Raw genomic sequence first — 13034 nt, 5'->3', positions numbered from 1 at the left:
GGTGCCCAGCAGTGGTACATTTGCCTGGAGCAGGGTTTGCAATGGTGTAGGTTGCCCACCACCCCCACTACCCTGAGAGCCTATAATTGATTGAATAGGTATGCAGGCAGGGCTCCTGCAAAGCCCTCCCTGACTTGAAGCTGCCTTTGTCTGGCAGCCCCTCCTGGGAAGGGCAGCATGAGTGAACTCCTCCCTCTGGCACAGTGTGGAGGAGCTGTTAGCATCCCCTGCTCCCACAGGTCCGAATCAGTCCCAATAACATTTTAATCAAAATCAAGCCACGAGAATAAATGGTCCAAATTCAGAACCGAGCTGCACCGCATGCATTCCCACTGAAGCCAGTGGGATTGCTCCTTGTTTAAACCAGCAAGGAATCCAGATTGCTAGCTATGAACAGGCTTCTGGCAAAGCAGAAATTAACAATCCAAAATCTAATTCAAACCCCACATCAGTCTGGAAGGAGGAGCTTCACAGAACAAGTTTAAGAGGTTTATTTCATTTTAATCAATAAATACACACTGTGTTTTTGCTTCAGTACAAGCACAGGACTTTTCTTAATGATCATTCATATTGTTTCTATATCAAACATGGATAACAGGTAATATTGCATATGAATAAGCAAACTTTGGTTCTCTTCCACCTGGGGAGGCCAATCTATTTCACTTGTTAAACAATTGCTTGCAGAGGACAGCAAGGCAGCTGAATGCCACACTGAATGCTGCATTCGGGAAAGCTAGGGACACTGTAGAACTTGATCAGTTTTCTGAAGGCACTTTTTTTGAGCATCATGACCTCTTTGGGCAGCTTGGAAAGAATTTTATCACAGGGGTGAGAACCATTTTTCTCAGAGGCTGCTGCCTTCGGGTGGTTGATGGTTGGCACACTGTTGCAGCTGAGGGAGCGGGCTGTCTTTTTCTTGTCTTGTACAGATAAGTAGCTGAATAGGAAAGAGGATAATTTATGTTTGGTGACGTCTGGGACATCTTCTGGAAAGCAGTCATCCAGAGGGTCCACTTGGGCTTCCAGGTGTTGACTGACCACACATGTAGTGGGACTGACTGCTACCTTTTTAGGCTGCGCTATTATCTTTCTGAAAGACACTTTGTGTTCTCCTACCTCCGTGTGAGACGGAGAAGTACCGTGATCAGCAATAGGACTGGGGTTACTTATTATGTTGGGGATTTTGGCCCCATCAGCAGCGTTGCTGGGATGCAGCATGTAATGCTGGCTAATGATTTGGGCTGCAGTTTGTTGGATGATATGCCAGTCTCGCAGAATGTCCTCTCTGGTTGTGAACTGAGACGTTACAGTAAAGCGGATGATGAACTTGTCATGAATGGTAGCTGGAATCAGGAAGAGGCTGCCAGATTTACTCAGTTCTTTCAAGACCTTTTCTGTCAACCAGTTAGGACCCTGTTTTAAAAATATATAAGAAGAAATGTATATTACAGTGGACTTTGCAGATTAGAGATCTACAACAGTCTGTAACAATTGCCAGTGATCTTGTTACATTCCTTCATATAATCCTTACCCATAGCAATCAAGCTGGGAGACATGATGCTGGCTACTGCTGATTCATTCCAGAATTAATACAAATAATCATCATCTTTACCTTTAAACGAAATACAACCAGTCCGAGGTGTCTCTTGGCAGGAATTTCAAAGAGGGGATCACTTCTGACCAAAGATTCGAAGTATTTGGCCATCTCAGTGCCCTGTAATTTAAATGTTTTTTTTTAAAGTGGTTATTTCTCGTGAATAACAAACAATGCATAAGATGCAAAATGAAGTAGATAAATAAATCCAACTCCCCTCCCCAACCACAACCCCACACAACCCCACACACTGAGGTTCTCAGATTTGCATAGTAATAAAGATTTCATTCAGTTGCCAGAATATCAATCTGGGGAGGGATAGCTCAGTGGTTTGAGCTTTGGCCTGCTAAACCCAGGGTTGTGAGTTCAATCCTTGAGGGGGCCATTTAGGGATCTGGGGTAAAAATTGGGGATTGGTCCTGCTTTGAGCAGGGGGTTGGACTAGATGACCTCCTGAGGTCCCTTCCAACCCTGATATTCTATGATTCTATTCTATGATTCTATATCTGGCCTGATCATTCACAGCCTGATCCACAACCCATTGAAGTCAGTGGAAAGACTGTGACTTTGATGGGTTGTGGATCAGACTCTTACAGATGAACCCTTTGGATATGTGTACAAAACTAGAACAGCTGGGCTTGGCTGGGGTTTTCTGGAGGAACACTGGAGCATGGAATCTGTCTCCATGCTTCTGGGCTGTGGATCACCAGTAGAGACACTCCCTGATGCTATATCATACTGCGGCTTCCTGTACTTATACTCTGGGGTTTAGGCCTCTGGATTTGTAGACACACTGACCATGAAGCCCCCCCTTGTCTACTTCCAGAGCTACCCACACATTGTTCCACAGAAAGCCTCTGTAGTGTCCTGCTTTGTGGAGTACAGGGTGGGTGTTGGATCCGTTTGCCAGGCCTCTCCATAGCTCACCCACTTCCCCACGGACAGCGCTTTGTGTTTGTGGAGGATTGAAAAAAAGATTTTGTCTGTATGCCCAATCTTGTAACCCTACTTAGGCAAAACTCCTAGCAAATCCAATGAGAATTTTGCCTCCCTAGGAACTACGGAGTCAAGACCTCAAACAGGCTAAAAGCAGCATACATTTTTCAATAGCATTCAGATCTATACAAACTTCAGGTGCAAGAGGATCTCTGCTACTCAGACTCAGAACTGTGTTCAATGGACTCAGATGCTGAAAAATAATATCAATATGTTAACACTTGTCCTGCTAATTCACATACATGTCTGACATGGGCTTGAAGCTTTTTCACCCCAAAGGAACGAATCACAAACCAGAGCTTCAAAGAGCGAAACCGACGACTCAGTGGAATTTGCCAGTGCTGTGAACAAAACAACAGCACATCAACAAGCTGAAAAAACAATATTAAAGAGAGTCCCACTTCAGCATAATAGAGTGTGGTCCTGCATCCCTCTTCCCAGCTGAGTAACCCATACTCAGACAAGGAGTTTGACCTGTGTAAAAAAGACTGAGGAAATTGGCATAACAAACATTCATTAAAGGAAGATTCTGTGTAGTTATTTTCCCAGGTGTTCTGAAAAACCATTCTATTTTGGCGACTTCACTCAGATATTACAGCGGTTGGTGCCCTAGAAGTGTCTAACTTTTTGTAAAAGATCACTAATTTTTATTATTCCAGTTCACAGTGCAGAGGGCGGTATACACTGATTAAAGACCTAATTCAGGAAAACACTTAATATGATTAGTCCATCGCAGTTGAGGACAGCAATGCTTAACTTTAAGTCCTATTGACTTGTCCATGTGCTTAGCTGCTGTCCTGAAGAGGGACAGGGCCCAAATCAGGGCCTAAAGGATGAATGAGACAAATGAGACTAGAAAAATTAGAAAAAGCAATGGCAGCCAACTAACAGGGGGACCAAACTACATTTAAAAAAAAAAATAGAAAGAAAGAAAGAAACTATGTCAAAGAATCCACAAAACTACATCGGTCCAAATTAACCACCAGAGGGAGCAATGTATGCTAATTAAAGAAATAAGCTATACCTATACCAAGAAAGAAAACAATTGCCTTTTTCAGGACCTTGATGAGCACATAGCTGAAACACTGGTCTTATAGAATATTATTTTGCAACATGGTATTCAGATTTAGTTAGCTAGATCTGAAATGATTTGCTTCTTAGCTCCCCCCCACCACCACCAGCTGTATTTACAGCCCAATGAAGATTTAACATATTTTATTCTTTTACTGCTGTTTCAAATCAAGGAATTTCCATTGTTTACATGTTTTCCCATAACTATGTCATGTATCAGAATAATTGTTGTAGTTTAGAGTAGGAATAAGATAAACAGAATAAGCCCCGCAAACATGTAAGAACCCCATCCACTGGAACTGTTCTGACAATACATTACATGGAAGTGACCTTTTTCAGGTTGAGGCAGTGGGCTAGATCCTCAGCTGATGTCACTCAATGTAGCTCCAGTTAAGTTAATGGAGCTTTGCATCAACTGAGGATCTGGCTCAATATCTCAGTGTACACAGACAAAAAATTTCCAGGGCAACAGAAGATTGTAATATCCAGGTGATGTTTGATTATCCTAACTAGCGTCTACATTTATCGCTTCTATATTTGATCTAGAAGAGTTTCTGTGTAATTTTACTCTCAATGCAGGCTTACTGCCAGAGCTCATGTTACGCTCCCCGATTTAAACTGTATTTACACTTCACTATGATTGTTTCTATACTCTGCATTAGAGATATTCTTATCATCACATGAAACAAGCTCCAGGAGTATTAGGAATCTGGCAATTTCTGTTCAAACATTTTGTAGGAAATGTCAAGTATTGGTTCAGATAGCCACTTACCATGAAATCAATAGCAGCCCCCGAATTGGCATGTCTGAGGTAGAGGGGATTAACACTGAAGGTTTGCTGCAATTTGTATTTGTCTTTGACCCTATCAATAATAGAATGAATTGTGCTTAGTAAAAAAATTCCGTAGAGGAAGACCTTGCAATTTGTATGTTAGTTCCCTTTGCTTGTTTTGCTCTACTCACCAGAATGCAGTGCAGTCAAAGTGAACCATCATCCATTTGGAAGGATTGAAAGTAAAAGAATCTGCATATTCAATGCCATCCAAAAATAATCGAAATTCAGGGCAGAGAAATGCGGTTCCGGCATAGGCAGCATCAATATGAAGCCAGAGTCCCGCAGCGGCACCTGGAGAAATAGAAAATGTTCTGTGGGAGGTCATGGTGGCTCAGTAGGTTAACACGTAGCTTCTCCATTCTGGAGAAGTCGGTTTAAATTTTGTTTAGGACACAAGAGAAAAGAGTTTGGAAGCAAGACAGACCAGTCCATCTCAAAGATGTTTCTGCATCAAACACCTGGATCCACTGGAAAAGATCGGATCTGGATGGGCCCATCTCTACTCCATGACAGAACTTTGGCTAATCCTCCCCACTCTGTAAGGCAGCCTCTTAAAGTTTGAGGTCCTGTCATCTGTATTGATAGTGAGTGAAATTCCTCATCACATCCCCAGGACAAAGCCAGAGTCGGGGGATCGCAGCAGAATGGAATCCCCACCCAACCAATGCAGTGTAAGCAGCAGCACCCGAGGCTCTCTGCACCCACTCGTCAGAACCTGGGTTGGAGTAGGATTCACAATCACTTCCCACTCCTTTGAAACATAGACCTGGTGACCACAATGATGTCCTGCCAGCCCCTACTTTCAAAACCTTTTCTAGACAGGTGTAAATGGAGCATGGACAAAGACCAATTCCACCTCCTGCAGAGGTTGTGGGATACTCGTGCACACCCATTCTGTCACTGTTCCTCACGGGGCAGAACTCCTGTGATTCTTTGGTATTGGGGCATCCATGGAACCTCTGCTAGTGGGTGAATTTCATGCATTTGGAACAGGACATATTTTAATGGCTTAATTCAAATATCGCAGACATTAATGAAGAGATTCCCACTGACTCCAAAGGTCTTTGGATTAGGCCTTAAAAGGTCAGCTGAATAGTGGTTTCCTGTTTGCTCTTGGCTCCACAAAAAATCCTACACTTGCCTCCCTTTACTGCCTGTATATGATCTTATGGTTAAAGAGATGCTTACAAATTGGACCCAGCTCTGATAGACTGTCAAAAGCGCAGACACCAGTTGTACCCAACGTCGCACAAACCTGGAAGAAAGCAAAGGCTTGTCAAAATGGGATATTTAATTAATCTTTTTTGACCCACACATTCAAGAACTAATCAGGCTAAGAATTCAGTCAAAATGGAAATTGTACCTTCTTATTTGAATAGACCAAAGTGTAAATTATTCACATGTATTTCTACCTTGAATTCATTATTGTTTACCATAGTAGCAAAGTGATTCAGACACATTTTTAAATGGACAATAATAATACACCAGTATGTCAGTACCCGAAAGCAGAACTTACAAAGACAGGCACTAGGCCTTGGTTTCTGTCTTCTTCAATGGCTTTCTTCAGGGTTTCACCTCGGAGGGCAAAGTTCTCATCCACAGGCAGAAATTTCATCTTCACAAGAGCAATCAAACCAGCCTTTTCAACTGAGGAATGAGCCTAAAAGAACAGTAAATGAAGAAAGTGTGAACCTACACAAGCCCAGCAAGTTGTGGGCGTTAGAAAGGAGAGGACAACAACAAAAGTTAGAGATGCAATAACGGTAATAATTTAAGTTAATAAACCCTAAATTATTGTGTTTTACTATTCAGTCTTGTAAGTTCCGTTGAACCATTGGGTAATTAACAGTTATTTCATGGAAGTTGCATGCTCCAGTTATTTATTAATATTTCTAAAATGAAGTGGTAGGGATCCATGCTGTAAGATGTGCACCTCTTGCTTAACTTCAGATCCCGAAAGGACTGCCTAGAAATACAGCTCCCTCACTCTATTCCCTCCTCTGGAGACGTAGGAAGGAGAGAACAGAAATGGGCTTTGCGGTGTGCCTGAGAGGATAGCAAATCTGGGCACAGATGAACCAAGGGAGAAGAGGAATTTCCAAAAACAGGGGGCCCTTACCAAGAACATCCCTCTCATTTATAGTGAGGGAGATCCAGCTTGAGCATCTATGCTATGGCAATATGTATGTCCTGGGGAAACAGATGATCTCTCAGGTGCTGTGCTCTGGATGGAGCACATGGGAGGTTTGGCCAATAGTGGGAAGGAAGAAGGACTAAGTACAGGAGTGGGAGTCAGGTGAATGGGGATCTCTGTGGCCTTAAGAAAGGCACTTCACTTTGCTGAGACTCAGTTTCCCCCTCTGTAAAATGGGACTAACACCGCCCACCTCAGGGTTCATTCACAGCAGGACAGTACTTTGACTACTGATATAAAATTGCAAAGTGTTATTATTCAATCTGATAACACAGGAACTAATTTTTTTATTCATAACAATGGGAACCTACCTGATCAGATGCATAAGCAACAAGACGGGAGTTCAGTGTGGATTCATCAGTATCTGTCTCCGAAACCTTCATTTCCAGAATTTTGTTTTTTCTCGCTGCTAGCAGAGCAATCAAAGTTGATTCACTAACAGTGCTCTGCAAAGAAACAGCTGCTTATTAATTGTAGAACATCCAGATGCGTTTTCCTCCTTTCTTGTTAGTTTGTCATGGATTTGCTATAGTCACTGAAGCAATCATCTTATCCACCCCCTATTTTATTTCTGTCACAAGTTATTTCATGTGCAGGGGAACCCCACTGATCTTCTCCATCGTGCTGCTGGTCTCTGTGGGCCGGCATCAGAAAGTGGTGCATTTTAAATGGTGTGTGCTTTGAATGAGCAGGAGAGCATTAACAAGAAGAAAGTACTGTACATTTTCCTTTGGCTATAAAGTAGTATAATCCACAGAAATTATGGGCCTGATCAAGGCCCACTGAAGTCAGTGGAAGTTTTTCCATTGACTGCAGTGGGCATTGGAGGAGGGCTTATGGAAGCAGTTTAAAATGCAGGGCCTGATCCTGAAATTCTTACACATTCAAAGTACAAAGTAAATGGGACAGGGTTACTGGCGTGAAGAAAGGTTGCTAGAGAAGTGTCCTCTATCCCCAGGTGGTTTTACATAATTTTGGAGCATACAAGGATGATGTGAAATGAGGAAATCAGAAGGAAAAGTTATGTTGGCCTCATTTAGCAATAACACAGGTCCCAAGAGAAATAGCTCCTATTTGTAACTCAGGGACCCATTCTGCAATGGTTCTACATAAAAATTGGATTTTAAAATTACGGAACTTAACCAGTTTAAAGTTTAAACGTTTCTCCTAATATATACTCTAAATCTCCCTTGCCGCAGATTAAGCCCACTGCCTTTGGTCCTATCTTCAGTGGACATGGAGAACAACCGATCACTATCCTCTTTATAACAGCACTTCACATATTTGAAGACTTATTACGTTCCCTCTCAGTCTTCTTTTCTTTAGACAAACATGCCGAGGGTTTTTTTAACCTTTCCTCATGGGTCAGGTTTTCTAAACTTTTTATCACTTTTGTTGCTTTCCTTGGACTCTCTCCAGTTTATCTACATCTTTCCTAAAATATGGCACCCAGAATTAGACACAGGACTCCTGGAAACTTTACCCCAGGTAAAAACTTCCACCAACTTCTAAAGGGAGTTTTGTTTGAGCAATGGAATAGCCATTCTGAAGTGTGCAAATCGATTCTGCAAAACACCCACTGAGCTCTCCTACCTGTAATACTCCTCCTCCCTGGCTGTCTGGGTGATGGTGCAAGAACGGATCTGGAAGGCCCAGCATTTTCGCCAGCCAATCCATTACATTCATTTCCAGTTCTGTACAGGCTGGACTGGAGGCCTAGAGATTGGAACAAATAAACTCAGTCTGTTTTAATCCCTCTGATAGTAAACCTTCTGATAGTAACTCTCTGATAGTAAACCTCATACCCTAGGCTTTCCTTAAGTGACAGTACTACAGGTTTTAAAATATCCATTACAGTAGGCTAGTTTGGATTTGACAAGGCGTGGATTGCTGAGGTGACATTCATGTCCAGGGGAAATAGCAGGATATCCCATATACTCCAAAAGAAGTTACTGACACTTCTGAGAGAGAAGCAATGGTCTATGGTTAAGACACTAGGCTGGGACTCAGGAGATCTGGATTCAATTCCACATCTGCCAGAGACTCTCTCTATGACCTTAGGCAAGTTCCTCATCTATAAAATACGTTTAATAACATTTCCTTTCTCCCACCCTTTGTCTGTCTTGTCTGTTTAGATTGCAAACGCGTTGGACAGCATCTAGCACAATGGGGCCCTGATCTCATCACTACTGCAATACACACAATAACTTTGACCACTTTTGGAACATGAGCCTCCATGCTGAGAAAGGGAAATCTCCAAACTCCCACTGTCCTTGTCTAAAACAACATAAGCCCAAGGGAATTGACAGGGACTGCTAGTAGAGGTTACTATGCTACTTCCATATCAAGAGCAAAGAGGAACAGGAAGCGGGACTAGGTGCCTTCCTAATGGTTGATTTTTGACATTTTGCCTCTTAGGGCTTGTCTATACTTGCAGGTTAGCACACATTAAAGTAGTTTAGCTTAGCCCCGGTTGGGTTAAGCTAAATAAGCACAAGGCTTTTATGGGTGCCAACCCTCCAGGATTGTCCTGGAGTCTCCAGGAATTAAAGATTAATCTTTAATTAAAGGTTTCAGAGTAACAGCCGTGTTAGTCTGTATTTGCAAAAATAAAAAGGAGTACTTGTGGCACCTTAGAGACTAATTAATTCATTTGAGCATACGCTTTCGTGAGCTACAGCTCACTTCGAAGTGAGCTGTAGCTCACGAAAGCTTATGCTCAAATAAATTGGTTAGTCTCTAAGGTGCCACAAGTATTCCTTTTCTTTAATTAAAGATTGTCATGTGAGGAAACCTCCAGGAACACGTCCAACCAAAGTTAGCAACCCTACTCTTGTTCCAGATTAAGAGTATCCACATATGGAGTCATTTAGGAACAGTTAATCAGGAACAACTCTATACGTGCACAAGCCCTTAGTGGTGTATCATTCTTGCTCTTGCCACCATTCATGGAAATTGTTGCATCTAAATATTGGAGATTCTTTTTTTTAAAGCAGTTTTATACTTTAGTTGTGCAAACAGCTTAAAATGGTTTGAACTAAATACGTTAATTTATTGATTCATAAATTTTAAAGCCAAAAGACACCGTTATGATCATCCGGTCTTGACTTCTGCATAATACAGACCAAGGAACAGCATTTCAAAACTATATAAAATCAACATTTACCCATGTGAATCCCAAACAGTTAATAGCATCAGCCAGCATGTCCCCCAGCAGGGAAGGCCAGGAGGTAAGAGCTGGAAAGTAGGCGTGCATATGTGGACTCTGCCAATGGACAACCTAGATCAGAGGATGCAGAGAAATTATATCCAGAACAATGTCAGAGAAATCTGAACCAGCCATACAAATTAACACAATGTGATGGGAAAGGCTCCCAGCTCCCAGTTGAAGATCTGATAACAGCAAGTTTGAAAAATAACATCAACAGCAAAAGAGCACTGTCAAAAGATTGTAATATGCGGTAACTAGATAAATACTTCTGGCTTAGTTTGGAGTTTATCTAAATTAAACATACAGCCATATATTTTCAAACAGGAAATAATGGTCCTCTGGCAACCATCCATGACAGTTACTTTATTTTTATTACATCAGATTATTCAGGGAGGCTTATAATTGTATTTTGTGGAGTTTGCTGCAACAGTGACTTGTTGATTTCACCATTATTGAATTGTAATCCCATGGATCTTCTCCCCTGTTAGAATGCCTGTGCTAGTTAATTAAGTAGAGTTCACTATGAGCTACTCATTCCCAGGGTGCAGATATTCACACTGGATGGTAATGACACTTTCCTGATTCCGGTTCTACTCTAGTTCTTACCCCAGGCATAATAATCTTCTCAATGTCTCCGAAGATGTTGTCCCAGCTGTCTGGCTCTACAGGGGCACTGTCTGGCAGCTGGGCTCTCATGTAACCAGGCTGCACATCTGGAGTCACCCGTCTCTCTCTCACGTTGCTCAGATACTGGCAAATGTAATCCACCATTTCTTTCCCTGGAAGAAGCAGGATGTGCCCTTTGAAGTCAGGCCATAGGAACAACAGCACACAGCAATTCACACACGCTCTTTGCATGTGTTAGGGCTCAGTTATCAAACTGCTCAATGCATAGCTGCAGTACTGAATACAAGAGCCATCAAGGCTTGGAAAACTCAACTGAGTACATTAAAAGAGCCATGTTTTCCCCATGTAAGTCACCTGCTTCTTGTACTGGATCTCACACATCTTCTGGGAGTGACCCAGTGACGGCAAATCCTGAGTGATGGGCTTTGGCTTTCAACGGATTCAGTGGCGTGCATCCCCCCCATGTACAGTGGCTGGAAACTCTAAAGTGCCTTGGTATCAACTCCCCTAACTCAAGAGCAGGTCAGGAAGACAAAGGAAATCCACTGATGTCTGTAAAATGCTTAAAATGCCAACTACATTGAAACCTACACTACGGACCTCTGTGCTTGGCAGTCGCTTCTTTTCGTGATCATTTTAAAGTAGCCCCAGGGTTTCCAGTACAGATTGTTAGAATTTAGTTAAAAGTGCCTCTCTCCTCAGAAACTGACTTTGGCTAGTGCCTTAAGAGTTTGCTTAAGACTCTCTCTGCCCCCAGGAAGAACCCCCCTTGATAGCATTGTCTTGTCAATATACTTGTTTCCTTGCCCATATAATAAAAGATCACTAGACTCCATGGTAATAGTTTCAATTGCTACACTTATAACAGCCTTGTGGACCTTTACTCTCCTGTTCCCCTAAGAACACACATAGTGCACACCACAGTTGAGATGCATTTGTGAAACAGAAAAGGAGGACTTGTGGCACCTTAGAGACTAACCAATTTATTTAGTCTCTAAGGTGCCACAAGTACTCCTTTTCTTTTTGCGAATACAGACTAACACGGCTGTTACTCTGAAATTTACTGTTACTCTGAAATTTGTGAAACAGCCTCCCGAAGGCAGAGGGCTTCTGAATATTCCTCATGAAGGAAAAGAGCCTTTTCTCTGGAAAAGGCAGGGAGCCCAGAGCCAGGAGACCTGGGTTCTGGTCCCAGCTCTGTCAATGGGTCAGACATTTAACTTCTCTGTGCTTCCATGTCCCATCTGTAAAGTGGCCTAGAGCCCTTATAGCATATCTGTAAAAAGCTCTGAATTCACAGAGAAAGATCGCTATGTCGTGTTAAGTAACAGACGGTATTTCTCAAGTGCCTTGTATCTTGGTGCACGGTCTAATCACTGATGGCTATTCAGATAGTCTCAGCCTCAACTGAAATTGTCTGAAATGGTGTTTTTCAGAGAAATAAAAATCATGCTCAATCCTTTCATAGTCCTCTCTCTCTGTGTGCTGGTCAGGCACTATCCCACCACTTTCTGACAGCAATCATGTCTCTGGGCTCCTTCTCCACTTGCTAGACACTCTCACCTTCCTGCATCAGACATGGAGTGTGCCGGACTTTTAAACTATATGACATGTTTTAATGGGCCTGAGCAGTGCCCTGATTTACATCTCTGCAACCACACTGACATCAGCAGGGTTTCAGGGGTGTCGATCTGGCTGGCAGTTGGTCCACGGTACATAACACAACCCTCTCCCATAAGGTTATTCTAGACTGCAGGACTACAGACCATTACCATTTTATTTATAATGGCAAGGAAATGAACTGACATCAGAGCCATCCTCTGAAACTCATCTTTGGGGGGGGATATTCCACAGAACCCACCTGGACTGCCATGCACTACTCTGAGCCCACAACAGTTCTCCTCCCTGCAAGAAAATGCCACCCACTTTGATAGCCTGAAGAAGCCCGCAGGAAGATCTGCCTCACTCACCTCTCTGTCTGTATTCCCCTGGTTCCATGATGGCTCCTTCCAAAGTCACCCCCTCCAATCTGGGCTGTGAATCTTCAATTGGCTGCAGGCAGCGCTGTCCTCCTTCACTGCTGGCTGCTCATCCTTCAGCCTTTATACCTCTTTTTATCTGCCAGACCCACGCATTCAGTTAGCGTAGGCAAGTTAACGTAGTGGGAACTATGTATCTAACTCCTCCCCACTGTGATTCTCAGAGTGCATGTGTGTTTTCCCTGCACTCTTTTGATGTCTAAGATAATTTCCTCCAGATGATTTGTTTCTGCATTAACTCTTTTTACTATTGGGAATGCAGCTGGTGTTCAGTCTCTGTCAACAGCCACAGAGTAAATCACTCTCCATGAAATAAACCAGACACACAATTTACAATTTGGGTGAGGATGGGGGTGACAAGGATGGTATCAAAAGCAGCCCAGCACAGCATGGGGATAAATAAAAGCAGACCGAATCCTTTCCACATTGTCTGTGCCCATTGGGAACAGTCTCAGTGGCACTTACTT

General features: G+C 42.7%; 1 protein-coding gene across 1 annotated transcript; it reads right to left on the bottom strand.

Moving 5' to 3' along the window:
- Window positions 1-500: 500 nt before the first annotated feature.
- Window positions 501-12616, bottom strand: HDC (histidine decarboxylase). Its single transcript, XM_084640516.1, has 12 exons — window positions 12499-12616; window positions 10508-10680; window positions 9857-9970; window positions 8284-8406; window positions 7002-7136; window positions 6013-6156; window positions 5685-5751; window positions 4625-4787; window positions 4434-4524; window positions 2833-2931; window positions 1613-1714; window positions 501-1413 (listed from the first exon to the last, which is right to left on the bottom strand). The coding sequence occupies exons 1-12, from the start codon at window positions 12524-12526 to the stop codon at window positions 667-669; spliced, it is 1986 nt and encodes a 661-aa protein (XP_084496642.1). The 5' UTR covers window positions 12527-12616; the 3' UTR covers window positions 501-666.
- Between the last annotated feature and the right edge of the window lie 418 nt (window positions 12617-13034).

The sequence above is a fragment of the Lepidochelys olivacea genome (assembly GCF_965140295.1).
Source record: "Lepidochelys olivacea isolate rLepOli2 genome assembly, chromosome: 10".
NCBI classification, from domain to species: domain Eukaryota; kingdom Metazoa; phylum Chordata; order Testudines; family Cheloniidae; genus Lepidochelys; species Lepidochelys olivacea.
This window is presented reverse-complemented; position numbering and strand designations above follow the sequence as displayed.

Coding starts and splice junctions, on each gene's coding strand:
- HDC (XM_084640516.1), bottom strand. CDS start 12,526: ATGGAACCAGGGGAATACAGACAGAGAG. Junction 7,137..8,283: donor AGGGAGGAGGAGTATTACAG/GTAGGAGAGCTC, acceptor GTTTCTTTGCAG/AGCACTGTTAGTGAATCAAC. Junction 4,525..4,624: donor TTTGACTGCACTGCATTCTG/GTGAGTAGAGCA, acceptor TATTATTGATAG/GGTCAAAGACAAATACAAAT.